This window comes from Rhinatrema bivittatum, chromosome 7 (genome assembly GCF_901001135.1).
Source record: "Rhinatrema bivittatum chromosome 7, aRhiBiv1.1, whole genome shotgun sequence".
Classification (NCBI taxonomy): domain Eukaryota; kingdom Metazoa; phylum Chordata; class Amphibia; order Gymnophiona; family Rhinatrematidae; genus Rhinatrema; species Rhinatrema bivittatum.
Genome location: NC_042621.1, coordinates 184,563,629 through 184,578,002, shown reverse-complemented (window position 1 = coordinate 184,578,002; position 14,374 = coordinate 184,563,629). Strand labels below are relative to the sequence as shown.

Genomic DNA, 14,374 nt, shown 5'->3' with positions numbered 1-14,374 from the left:
AAAAAAAAAATATTGGGGAAAAGGGGGGGGGGGGGGGCGGCCCTGGGGCACTACTGTCTCTTTATTTTTAGTTTTGTGGGTTGGAGGTAAGGGGACTGGATGCTAGCTCACACTTCTTTCAAAGTATTTTGTGGATGAGGGATGCAGGGTTTGCCATAAAGGTCTGCAAATTTTTAAAAAACTTTTGCAGTCACTTAACTGGATATATCATTTTAAATCTAACCAAACATAGCTGGTTAGGTTTAAAGTTATCCAGCTAAAAGAAGCTGGATAACTTTAGGAGAGTATACACAGTGAGATATTAATCCTGCTGAGTATCTGGGACAAGTTATCCGGCTAAACTTGGATGGATAACTTGTCCACTCCCCAGCTTACTGAATATGGAGCTCAGAATGTTTCTGTCTGCCCTTTCCCTTCGTTCTTTCCTTTTGAGCTCCTTTTCGTGTGGGGCCTGTGTTGGAGGCTCTGTACCATTTTGGTAGTCCTACTGCGAACTGCTTCCATTCCCTCAATGGCCAAACACATCACTCCTGCTGGAGTCTTACCAATGACCATTACAAGAGCAATATTATTTTGCTTTTCCTACAGAATGCTTATGCAACCCAGCATACAGTTAGCTTTTTCAGCTGCTTTATTACACTTACTGACAACCTTGAGGTCATCTGACATGATTACTTCTAGTTCTCTTTCCCGTTTGGTAGTTGTCAATTCTTATCCTCTTAATTGATGAGTGGCCAATGTATTCTTTCCCCTCAAATGCTTCGTCTACACTTTTTAAAAATAGCACAGCTTCCAAGCCCTTGACAATTCCTTCCATCCTTACAAGTTGCATTTCACTTTTCTATCCCTTCCATTATGTCAACTGTTACTGATTTTGTGTCACCTATAAACAGGCATATTTTCCTCTCAAGCCTTTCTGTAACATTTTTATTTTTATTTATTTCTTACAACTTGATTTCCTGCCTTTCACATTAAACAGTAAAAGCAGGTTACAAACCATCATTAAAATCATAACATTAAAATTAACACTTCATAAAATTATATTACATCCATACCGCATATCCAATAAAGACATTGAAAGGTCTGGGTCCCTTAAGCACTATTCTGGTCCCTGTCTTCAGCAGACTGGGCTCCACTAGGCACCAGTCTCCATGTTCTGTTGCTTAATAAGCTCTTCCTCTAGAATTTAATTGAGCCATCAGATAGAGATGTTGTGTAGTAAATCTGATCAACTGTGTCTGTGCCTATTTATATCAAAAGTGATTTGTTTTTAATTTTTTTAAATTTAATTAGAAACTTAGCTGTCTCTGTTTTCAAAAAAGCCCAAGAGCAAAGCTTGCAGGGTTTCCTCAGTGGCATATTCTTTGCAGTGAAATGTATGATCTTTACCATAGCACGCACAATTTTAAAATTTCACTTAAGCGTGCGTCTTAAGCATGTGCAGAGAAAAGCCAAGATTCTGCAGCATATTTTTTGCAAGTAAGTAGAAGTTGGGCACTTACCTACTGTTGTTCTCCAAGAAAAGTTACTGTATTATCAATAAGTAATTTCATAGAGGCCCTTTTAGGTGAAAGAAATCAAAGTGAATGCAATTTTCTGCATGTAGAGAAAAATACCCAACCCTGCAGGGTAGACATCACCGATACAATTTAAAAAGCACAAAAAACACCAACCTCAGCAAGTATAGAAAGTGAAAGCAATTTGAAATGGTCTGCTGCAAAGCAATTCCCTCCACAACAGGTATAAACAAACCTAAACTGACGCTTTTTACACAAATGATTATAAATAAAAGCAAAATTTTTGTCAAAGCAATAGTGTAAACTTAACATATTGGCCCCTTGGTGTCATTTGAAGAAAATTAATGTGGAGGGCCAAAGAGATGGAGTCTGCAATATGTAATGCTCTGGAGACAGCCCAGGGAGCTTGTTCCTAGTACAGAAGAAATAAGTGCTCCTGGTGAATCTTAAGGGACAAATAAGACATGTGCATAAGTAAGATTAATCAGTAAAGCTAGCATCTACCTAATGAGTCATTTTTGACATCATAAAACTTGAAAAACACAAGGTTGTTGCATGTCAAATTTGTGCTACCTCTGAAAAAAATCAGCAGTAAACTAACTACCACATTAAAGGCATCTGTTGAGAACAAATAAGCCCAAGCTATTTTTTTTTTCATATGTTCCTCTCCTTCTCCTAAAATATAGGAGCCTTGGTGCCATATCCTGAATTACTGCTGGACAGATAAATAATGACCCTTTTTGGGAATACATGTTCTGTGCTTTTGGGGTTAAATCTATTAAATCATAAAGATGAATTAACAACTCAAAAATAAACTTAGTTCACCTTTTGGAGCCATTCTCATGGGAAACTGCTAGATTTTCATCTTCATCTGCCAAGAGAATTAAAAAAAACCCTGTGCTCTGGAGTTTTTTTTTTTTTTTTTTTTAAATGAGATCATAAAGAGGTGATAGTTGCTTGAAGTATTATGAAGGAGAGTTTTGCTCACATACCTCACATACATACTAAGGGTATCTCCCATCTTGTATCTGGGGGAAAAGCTGCAAAAGAAGGTTTGGGGTTTACTAGTTATGTCCCTAACCAGGAAGAGTAATAATGCAGTATAGCATTGCATGAACTAAGCTACAAATGTAGTTTCACGTAGCCTGATTCTATCTCTCGTGTCTAAAATGGTGTTTATTCCCTTCTCAAAGGATGCACGTTTCTCTCGATAAAATGAATTTTAAAATTATGTAGTTGTAGCCCTGGGCAACATGATATATCCCAGAGAGAGGGGAGCTCGTGTGTTTTAGGACCCTGCTGGTAGTGTACCACAGAGTGACAGTTTTGTTAGCATGCTCTAGAGGGAATGTGTTCAGTCTGAGAGGAGTCAGTCATGGAGAGGAGGATGCAGAGAAGCAGCACACTGCAGAAGCTGCAATGACAGTGTTTGCGGGAGACCTGACAAAGAGGAAAATGCCTGGATCCAGTGAAGCTGTAGCTCTCAGGAGAACTAAGAATCACAACGTTTGATTGTTCCATCCCAGTGAGACAGAATCCTAGACTGGTGCTGTAAGTATGAAAACCCTTCCATCGTGTAATCTGGGGATCCTAGGGTCCCAGTAACAATAAGCCCTGCATGTATGAGACTTCTAACGCCATAAAAGCTGGGAGAAGCAATGCGCTATTAAATCCTCACAATTTCTATCAGGCCGATACAGTACAGTGCGCTCTGGCGCACTGTTAACCCGCATTTGGACGCGCGTTTTCGATGCGCTAGCTTTACCCCTTATTCAGTAAGGGGTAATAGCGTGTCGAAAATGCGCATCCAACCTCCCCGAAACTAATAGCGCCCGCAACATGCAAATGCATGTTGATGGCCCTATTAGTTATTCCCGCGCAATTCAGTAAGTAAAATGTGCAGCCAAGCCCACATTTTACTTTCAGAAATTAGCGCCTACCCAAAGATAGGTGCGATTGTTACACTATCGGCCTGTATGAGAGTATGTTCTGCTTGTAGAAAAAAGTACCCAGCCCTGCAAGGGAAGGTTGCTATGAGAATATAATCTGGAATGGAGATTGAAATAAAATCTAACTACATGAAAGTCAACATAACTTCTTGCGAACTGTGTCCCCTCAATTGTTCTGTGGAGCAATGTGTAAATAATTTTCTGTAAATAAATGTCAAACTGATTTTGGAGTCACACTTTTGGGAGTGTCTGCAGTTGTTCCCGGATCTAGATCATACCAGAATCAGATGCCACAGAGAGGACTTGGCCACCCATGCTAGTGAGTGCTTTCACCCGCAGTGCACTATACCACCATTTAATAAAGAACACTCAGACCATCAGGAACTGCCTCTTGAATGAACAGTTACATAGAAGTCATCATTTCTGCATCAGAGAAAATGTCTGTGACTTTCCAATGTCACCAGGTTGTGCCCACTGATTTGTATCATTTATTTATTTTTATTTAAAATCTTTTCTATACCGTCGTTTAGTATTGCACCATCACAACGGTTTACAGGGTGGCACGCATATATGTATTTGATTAAATTCTTACTACCAAAGTGCCAAAACATTTACGGTAACAATTTCATAATCTAAGGTATATAATGTGAATTGTGGATCTTGTCTTTTATATGATAAATAGGGAATCATATAATAATTGAACTTTAACCTGCATGTTTCTTAAATTATTCTATAGTGATGAATAGACAATTATGCTAATAGGGTGACTTTAGCTTAGGGGTAGATTTTCAAAAAGCGCGCCTTCGCGTACTTTTGTTGGCGCATCAGGCACAAACAAAAGTACGCTGGATTTTAGTAGATATGCGCGTAGTCGCGCGTATCTGCTAAAATCCTGGATCGGCGCGCGCAAGGCTACCGATTTCGTGTAGCCGGCGCGCGCCGAGCCACGCAGCCTACCTCCGTTCCCTCCGAGGCCGCTCCGAAATCGGAGTGGCCTCGGAGGGAATTCGCTATCACCCTCCCCTCACCTTCCCCTCCCTTCCTCTACCTAACCCACCCCCCCAGCCCTGTCTAAACCCCCCCACCTTTGTTGGGGGATTTACGCCTCCCGGAGTGAGAAGTAAATCCCCGCGCGCCAGCGGGCCACTGGCGCGCCTAGACGCAACCCGGGGGCGGTTCCAGAGGGCGCGGCCACGCCCCCAGACCACCCCTGGCTGAAACCACGCCCCCGGGCCCGCCCCCCAAAACGCCGCGTCCCACCCCCAAAACGCCGCGTCCCACCCCCAAAACGCCATGCCGATCGGCCCCGCCCCGACACGCCCCTGACACGCCCCCCTCGGAAAACCCCGGGACTTACGCGAGTCCCGGGGCTCTGCGCGCGCCGGCAGGCCTATGTAAAATAGGCGCACCGGCGCGCAAGGCCCTGCTGGCGTAAATCCGGGCGGATTTACGCCAGCTTGAAAAGCCATGTTTTTAAACTTTTTTTAAAGCTTTTTAAATCATTTTGTAATCTTGTTTCGAGTGGCAATGAGTTCCATAATGCTGGTCCGGCTAAGGAAAGGGCTCTATCTCTAACTTGTAGGGGTGTGCATTCGTTTTGAACTTAAATGTAAAACGCTACTTATTATTTTTTTTAACTTAAAAAAGTGATGAGACGTAAACGATCGGATTTCCAACTTATTCAACATAGCTATGTTGAATACGTTGGAAATCGCGATTGTTGATCCAAAATAAAAATTTAAACCCCTCACCCTCCTTAATCCCCCCCAAAGACTTACCACAACTCCCTGGTGATCCAGCGAGGAGTGAGGACGCCATTTCTGAAATCCTTTGCGAGGAGCACGTGACGTCGGCGCCACGTCGGAGTGACGCGGCGTCACGTGATTCCCCGCAGGTTCGCTCCGGAATCCTCGTTGCACCCAAAAGGAACTTTTGGCCAGCTTGGGGGGGGGGGCCTCCTGACCCCCCCCCCAGCTTGGGGGGGGGGCCTCCTGGACATGCTAATCCCGGTATTGTATTGGGCATATGTCTAGCATGTTCAAAACTTGCGTCCAATGAGCATATAGGGGTACGCTAACTGGAACACCCAATATTGCATCAGCCTGAAAGAGCATAATGGGGATGGATTAGTCCTCAATCTCATGGCACATCGGACAAGTCTTGAGGGCGATGATGAAGCAGTACATCTACTATCCAGAGGACCCAGCGCAACTTCAGGAGATTCGGCATAGGTTCTTCGAAATAGCTGGGATACCCAATGTGTTGAGTGCAATAGACTGCACTAATATCACATTGACCCCGAAGTGGGAACAGGAGAGTTCATTCCGCAACCACAAGCAATTCCATTCCATGAATGTGCAGGTTGTATGTGATGCACATCTTTGAATACTGAATGCAGTGTCAAGGTTTCCTGGGAGCTGCCATGATTCCTATATCCTTGCCCATTTGTTGCTTGGAATCCATTTCCTGCAGGGAAGATACGGTGATGGCTGACTGCTCAGTAAGTAACATTGTTATGGACAGGGGTTATAGACTGCCAGGTGTGATGGAGGCATGCTCGAAAACATTGACACATTCTTAAAAAAGATGTATGTCATTGTGTACTGTTTAGTTATGAAAGTATTGGTAGGGGGGTGGGTTTATAAAATGAGTGTATGTATATGCCATATAGAGTCATGGTGGTGGTGATGTCTCACTAGTGCTTTTTAAGCAATATTGGTTACCTCTTTAAAGGTGATGGCGGCTATGGCTGTAGGCCATGGTTGCTTACTGCATTCCTGTCCCCGCATATTGTGGCTGAAAGACAGTATAAGGAGACACATACCAGCACAAGAAATGTCATTAAGCGGACATTCAGCATACTGAAAAGGTGATTCGTATGTTTGAACTGGACTGGTGGTGCCCTGCAGTACAGTGCTGAAAAGGTCACAAGCATTGTTATGGCCTGCTGCGTGCTGCATAACATTCCTTTGCGCTTCGGGCTGGAAGCGGAGGTTGCAGAACACTTGCTGCCAGATCCACCTCTAGAACAAGCAGCTGAGGTGGACAACACAGTGAAAAGCTCAGAGGTTCACCGAAGGATTATTGCTGATTATTTCTCATGTAAGTTGTTATCAATGATACCAATAACCCTGCTCCTCTTTGAAGATATTGATCCTGTCTGGAATCAACAAACTGCTTATGCAAAATTTTTGTGGGTTTTTTTTTTATTATAGCAGTAAATTTATTGAATTTCTTTAATGGAGTCTGTCCTGTGAATTTTTGTACCTGTGATCCCTGTGTCCTTAACATCCTCACAAGTATGGGCATCCCTTGCACAAGCTCCCACCAACTGCCATTGCTGATATGTGTCCCCTCCCCCTCTCACCAGCTCCCATCGTTGGCTTGTGGAAATCTAAATCCTGTTTTACGTTTTATTTCAGGAGCTTTAATCGGAGGCCAATGGATCGACCAAGAACCCAACCTTTCTTTGATATGTTTTCTTCAATTTTTTCTAATTGTACCAATAAATTAATTGAATTTCTATAACGGACACTAGATTAATGTACCTGTGTCCGAATGTCTGTAACATCCTCGCAAGTGTGGGCATCCCTCACTCAAGGAACCACCAATTCCCATCGCTGGCATGTGTCCCTTTGTGCTATCACCAACTCCCATTTCTGGCATGCATCCTCTCATTCTTTCTACAAATCCCATCACTGGCATGCATCCCCTTACCATCTCACAAGCCCCAGCATTGGCATCCCTTTCTTCACAGCCTATCACCTTGCTTGATAACCTGTTGTGTGTGGTGGGATGCTTAATAAAACATGTTACCCAAGGGGTGGTACAAAATAATAAAATACATTTCAAATTATCAACTTTATTACAAAAAACACCAACCTGACATAATAACAATGCAATCTTAATTAATAAAATAATTAACAAGGCTCCCAAGTCCAGCGCCTTGCAGAGACATCCAAGATTTGGACGTGTGTGGACATAGGCCTTAATGGATGCTCAAGTCCTGGATGTCTGCAAAGTGGAGGACTTGGGGGTCTGTAAACAGGCCTTGCAGCAATGTCTATGCCTTGGGCATCCGTTTACGGCCCTTGCGATATACACTTAAGTTCTGGGTGTCCGTTTAGGCCCGTGATGCAGATAATGGATGTCCAAGTGGGTGTGGTCTTTTCAGCACATGATCTAGGATGTCTGTCCTCTGCAGCCACACCCAGACATTCATTTTGTGTAGGGCCTTGTACATTGGCAAAAATGCCAAGACAGCACCCAATTTTTCTGACAGCGACATCCATCTCCTTGCATAGCTAATCGTGGCCAAAGAACAGCACCTATTTTTTCGCCCTGGGCACTGGCAGGACCAAGAGTGGGCAGATGCAGCCTGGCTGGTGCTCAGGGCGAGTTTTAATGCCCAGGTCTCCTTTCCAAGGCAGGTAAGCTAGGAGGTAGGGGGGGGGGGGGGGTGTGGAGGATTATAATAGGGTCCATTCCTCTTCAGCTTTTTCCTGATGGTCAATTCATGAGCCCTTTGATCAGCTACTGTGAGAGAGGCTTGCAGAATTTAGATGTTAGTCTGGGGTTCTTTCTGACTTTATGGATGATTTTTTGGTTTGTTCTTGGGATGATCTTGACAGCATGTCTGCTCCTGGGCAGAGTCATTGTAATGTTCACATTTTTCAATTTACAGACTGTCTCACAGTGGCTGGATGGAGCCTGAAGTATTTAGAAATGGTTTTGTAATCCTGTCCAGGCAGATGAACATCAATGACTCTTTTTCGCAGGTCCTCAGTTAAACAAGGGTATCATAGTAAAAAGTAATAATTCTTTTATTTGGGGTTTAGAAACTTTTCTCTGCACTGTATATACAACAGAGTAAAAAATTAATTTATGTACCATACCTAATATATATGCTACATGATTATGGCTGAAAAGAAAAAATCGGAAATATTTAAAAAGTAAATTTTCAATAGTGCATGTTGGTATTCTCCAGGATAAAAACATAAGAAATCCCATACTGGGTCAATCCAACATCCTGTCTCCAACAGTGGACATTCAGGTCCCAAATACCCAATAGGATCCCAAAAAAATAAGTCCAAACCTTCTTGCTTATATCTGGGAAAAGCAGTGGCTCCTCCAAATCTTTGGCCAATAGTAGTTTATGAACTTTTCCTCCAGGAACTTGTCCTTTTTCCCCAGGAACTTGTAAGTTGGGGAGGGGGAAGGATTATAATAGGGATGTGAATCAGTACCGGACTCGTTTCCGGTATCGGGTTCGTAAAAAAAACCGCAGGAAATCTTCGTTCCCGTGGTTCTGAGCATTTATTTTTGGCTGTCGCAAGCTGTAAAAAAAAACAACTCATGCCGACCCTTTAAATTTAATTATTTAGAATTTTCCCCCCCTCCAGACCCCCCCCCCCCAAACTTTTATGAAGTACCTGGTGGTCCAGCGGGGGTCCCGGGAACAATCTCCCGCTCTCGGGCCTTCGGCTGCCAGTAACAAAATGGCATCGATGGCCCTTTGCCCTTATCATGTGACAGGGGCTATCGGTGCCATTGGCTGGCCCCTGTCACATGGTAGGAGCAATGGACGGCCGGTTCCATCTTTAAAATTTTTGATTACTTGCAGTCGACTGCCCGAGAGCGGGAAATCACTCCTGGGACCCCCGTTGGACCACCAGGTACTTTAGAAAAGTTTTGGGGGGGTCGGGAGAGTGGGCGATTCTAAATAATGAGATTTACAGGGTCAGGGTGGGTTTGGAAGTTGTTTTTGTGTGCCCTTTCTTTCCACTCCCCCAAAACGATAAGAGAACCCCACGAAAATTTCATCGGGGTTCTCCTATCACTTTCGGGGACCCCCTGATATTTGACGAATTTGAAAATATTGTCCGATATTTTCAATGGTCAGCAAAACAATTCACATCCCTAGATTATAATAGAGTTTAAAAGCAAGAATCATAGCATAGACAATCCTTAGCACATTTGTTCATTATTGTGGCTATGTTTTTCACTCCAGATTCAAATGTATAAAAATATGCTAATGTTTCTAGATTTTAAAGCCCACAGGGACTGTTCAATTTTAAATTTTTTTAAATTGTACCTACCAGGTGGAGGCATTGAAGAAGAGGGCCCGGAAGCTCAGGGGGGATGAATGCGAGTGGCTCCAGGGCCTCCGTGCCCAACGTGGGCCGCGGGATGGTGAGTATATTTGGATTCACATCTGGGCATGAAACCCCAGACAAATAGTGAAAACAGCATTCTAAAAAATAAAGATGCTTAAGCTATTGAAATAATTAATACCAATGGATATGTCTAGAACAGTACTTTGTTCCCTAATATTAGGGCAGATTGACTACTGTAGCAAAATGTGTAGGTTGACTGGATGTGTAGGTTTCTCTGAAAAACTAACACATGTGCAGCAAGTAATACAGGGCTGCCGGTAAGGTATAGGGAAATATTTTGATTGTTGGTCACAATGTTTACATTGTTGCATGCAAAGACTCCTTCGAAAGAAATTAAAATGGCATCATCCAGTAAGAGTTCAATTGTACTTTAAGTATGTTTTCACTGAATCCTATATAAATTGTAGGAAGCTTGCAGTCCATAAGTTTTATAAGGTAAATAATAATAGTCACTCGTGGAAATTATAGGTTTGCTAGAAATTCAGTTTGTCTCTATCTATAGTGTACAATTGATAAATCTTGACAACTAATTCCCTCCAGACTTCCCTCCAGACCTCCCTTCTGTACCCCTTCCCCTCTGTTTAATGTTAGTAACGCTTTTATATTTATCATTTCAGACACCTCCAGCACATTAAAGGAGGAAGAAGAGGAGAAGGATGGACAGGTGGCACCACCACCTTTGCTGGAACAAGAGGCGTCATCGCCACTGCCACCTCCACTCAAAGAAGAGACAGCACCGTCACCTTCGCCCACACTGGGGCCTGTTTCTCCCACCCCCCTGTCCCTGGAGGCCGAGGAGGTTGTCGTCACCAATGACAGTGAAGGGCTCTCTGGAGAAGAAGCATCAGCAGCTCACAGGTTCCAGGAGGCAGCCTCAGCACCCGAGGAAGGGCAATGGGAGGAAGGCATGCCTTCTCCCATCATGGCACGCTTGAATGCTGTGCTGGCTCCACAGGTCCGGTTGATCCAGAGTCTGGACTGTGTCAAAAGGCTCATGGTGCAGTTGGCGGCCAACTTGGTGGACCTGAGGCGTGGCCAGGAGCAAGTGATTGAGCTGCCCAGATTTATAGCTGGAGCTCAATTACTTGTGGCCATGGGCCAAGTCCAACCAAGCTGGCCACCATCTCCCTAGTGGCAACACTCCTCCTTGTCTCCCAGGGACCCTAACCCCATCCCTCCTCCATCCCAACCCCTCCTTTTCTATTGTTTTCTTTATGTTAAATTCTTAATATATTTTATATTTTTTGATTATTTAAAGTATATTTAATTTCTGTTAATTAAGAAAAAATAGAATTTGTTTTAAAATGTTTGTGGTTGTCCTGCAATGATTGTAGTAGGGTGGATGACAGCCTAGTACCACAGAAGATTTGGTGTACAACAGAGGGAAGAGATATTGGGAGAGGGAAGGTGATGATGCTGATGTCAGTGAGGAGTTGGGATAGGGAAGGGAAGATGATGATACCAGGGGAGAGACATGATTATGATGCTGGGGGAAGAGGGAAGGGAGACAGCTATGATGCCATGTGGCAGAGAGAGAGTGAAGAGAAGAGAAAGTGTTGATGGGGAAGTGGATATTGTGCCACAATGAAGTGGGCCCTGTTGCAAGTGTGCCATGAAACAAAAATGTTTGGCAAACCAGTGCTGTAGAGTATTTATTTTTCCTCTGGGCCCAGGCGATTCCCCCCCCCCCCCCCCGGCCCCCACTTACCCAGTCCAGTGAGTATCCATCAGTAAGCCTTTGATCCAGGCCTAGGATGTGGTACTTTGCCATGACCTTGGCCTCAGCCAGTGCAAGACAGACATCTTCCCTTTGTCTAAACCTGAGCCCATAAATAAGAGATGTAACTCAATGTTTACACACAACAAAAAATCTTTTATTAGGCAAAGAGAAGAAACTCATGGGTGGTTCTCTGACCTCAAGGCACTGGCTACATCCTGGATGGTGCTGATTAGTTCATCCATCAGGCTGGCCATAGTAGCCACTGCCACTGCAATGTCCTTATGCATTTCTAGGAGTACCGAGTGTATTGACTGCCAACCCTGGATGACAGACTTGTCATGCTGCTTCTGACGTGACATCAGATCGGCCACAAAGTTTGCGCCCAGCCCATCGATGCTAATGATTGCCTCTTCCACACAAAAAAGAAGGAAACAGTTTTTACTGTTAAGGCCCAGGGTTATCGAAATAGGTGCCATGTTTTTGTTGCAAGTTCCTTATAAAATACCATGGTCAATCTTATGTTTTCTTTCAACCTAACCAGTTTTCGGCCTTTCTAGTTGATAAAAATTCTTTACCTGGCAGCTCTTCTCCAATTACGTGAGTGCAAATAAGATATAAGTCCACAAGTGAAATAATTTGTACCTTAAATAACAGCTTCTTTTTCTTATATGAGTAAATTGTAATGATACAATTTGTCTTTCCTTAGGTTTAAATCTTGGATCTTACACTGGGGACTTTGGTTGAGACCCTAATGGCCTGGAAGTTTAATTATGTTTCTGTTAGATTTTCCTTATTATATCTAAGTATAATATGTTATAGAATAGGCCATTATGTTGTATCTCTGTTTCCAAATCAAGAGATGTATTTTCTTGAAAATAATATGTTAAATGTCAATAAAATATAAATTAATATGATTGCCTCTTCCAGGTAATCCGGTACCGCTGTCATCTCAGCTCCCTGAGTTTCTGATACTACCTCCAACAGGGTCACTGAGAAAGGGACCTTGGGCTGAGTCTTCTCAACAAGTGGGCTGTGTTGGCAGGGTGATACAGTTGACACTGAAAATGTGAATTCCGGTGTTGGAGGAGACTGTTTCTCCTTCCATGCCATCTGCCACATTGTTTACTCCTTGATCTGTGGAGAAAGATAGAGAAACACAAGCTGAAGTTCTTTATATAGTTCTCAACTGTTACCACCCAAGCGCCCAAAAGAAAAACATCAAATGCAAATATGGTAGTACATTTAAAAATCATACATTCACTTGGCCCTGTGTTGCATCCATACGGTGCATGCATACCATCCATGACCTCTAGATTCAGAGCGCTCAGGATGGGGGTCAACTCAAAACTATATTGCATGGTGGCCCACCACCATTCTGCAGTCTGACTCCTCAATTTTGGAGGCTTTTTCTTTAACCTCCCTTCGTGTGTCACGTCAGCAATGCTGGATTTGTTTCACATTTCTGTTCTTGACCGACAGGGAGCCAACTTAAAAGTGCGATCCACTCCCAAATCCTTTTCTTGGCAGAAGAGGAAGCCTTTGATCGGAAGACCACTTTGTAGTTATCACACATGGCCCGGCAAAGCAGTTACTTCTCAGCGTCCAAGAAATGAGCATCACTTGTTCGCTTCTGTGGTGCTTGGCAACCGCTGGGGCCTGCCTGCGCTTCCTGGCCTCCACCTGAGCAAAGGTTTGTTTTTCTGCCATGATGATGTTAGCCTCTGCTTGTCAGAACTGTGAATGCAAATGAAAGCATCACATACGTCAGAGTGTGGTTAATCAAAATTTCTTTGTCATTCAAGATAATATGTAGGAATAACTTCTGTTCACTAATCAATATCAATATAACTTTCCAAAAATGATTCCTACAAACCTGCCACATAGATAGGAATGTTCAACAGTTAATGAATGGCAAAAATAATTAACGGAGGGACAAAGAAGCAAGTTACATGGGTAGCATTAACAGATAGGAAAACATGCAGTTTATGGAAGGATAAAGAAGCAGGCTACATGAATAGCATGAACAGATTGGGGAAAACAATCATTTAAAGGAAGGTCGTCCATAATTTGTGTGTCCATGTACAGACCCCTGGCAATGCACTTCATGGCAGTCCAAGTCCTGCTCCTTTATCATGTCCTGGACTTGGGCATCCGGATTGGATGTCCACGAAAGGAGCGACTGGGTACAGGCCTGTAACAGCGCTGAAGTCCTGTTACTTTCCTAAATGTCCAGGAAAGGGGCGTCCAAGTACAGGCCCATAATGGATGCCCAAGTCCTGCTCCTTTTGTCAACATAAAGGACTTGGGCGTCCAGGTACAGGACCGTAACGGACGTCCAAATCCTGCTACTTTCGTCCACATCCACGTATTGCTTGGCCATGTTGTTCACCTAGGAAAAACAAAATTAAATACCTTTTACCTGTTGAAAATGAAGCAAGGTCGATCTTTCTGAAATAGTGAATAGAAATGCCAGGCACCAGTTCATAATATTAATCCAATTTGAACTGAGCACAAAAGCAAAATCAGAATCCCAGCAGTGATTTATATATCCCCCAGGCAGGCTTATGGCTCACAGCATGATGTCACATTGGGGGAACAATGTTAAATTTCAAAATAATAATACATTTCCAATAAACATTTCCCATGTTCCATTTGACTGTATGTCCTTTTGATAGAACTACACATCCACATGGCACATGTGTGATGCTATATGGATGTCCGATGCAATAAATGGGTCGCGCTACGGACACTCTTTTTTTGACCACCGCTCTTTTTTGGCCCCATTTTTCATTTGTGTTTCATTTGAATACTGCACCAAGCGTCCTGGAGAGGGCTGTGTGTGCGTTGAAACAGCGGATACACAGTTTGGATGCACAGTTTAAACGTGTCTGTATTGCATCGGCCTGTTTGACATTATGCTCTTTGACATTATGCTTTACAAAAAGAGCATGCCCACTGTGTGAGTTTGTCTTTGCCTTTAGTCATTTTCTTTGAGGGCTCTTTATTTTCGGC

General features: G+C 43.3%; 1 protein-coding gene across 2 annotated transcripts in view; it reads left to right on the top strand.

Annotated features, from left to right (window-relative positions):
- Positions 1-12,215, top strand: part of LOC115095631 — a 74,701-nt gene extending 62,486 nt beyond the window's left edge. For both annotated transcript variants that reach the window (XR_003857832.1, XM_029609619.1), the window contains exons 2-3: positions 9,568-9,658; positions 10,260-12,215. Coding sequence is in view for 1 of the 2 variants with exons in the window: in XM_029609619.1 (XP_029465479.1) it covers positions 9,568-9,658; positions 10,260-10,774 (606 nt within the window). In the remaining variant the exon portion in view is untranslated. The remainder of the gene's footprint in view (positions 1-9,567; positions 9,659-10,259) is intronic.
- Positions 12,216-14,374: the final 2,159 nt, after the last annotated feature.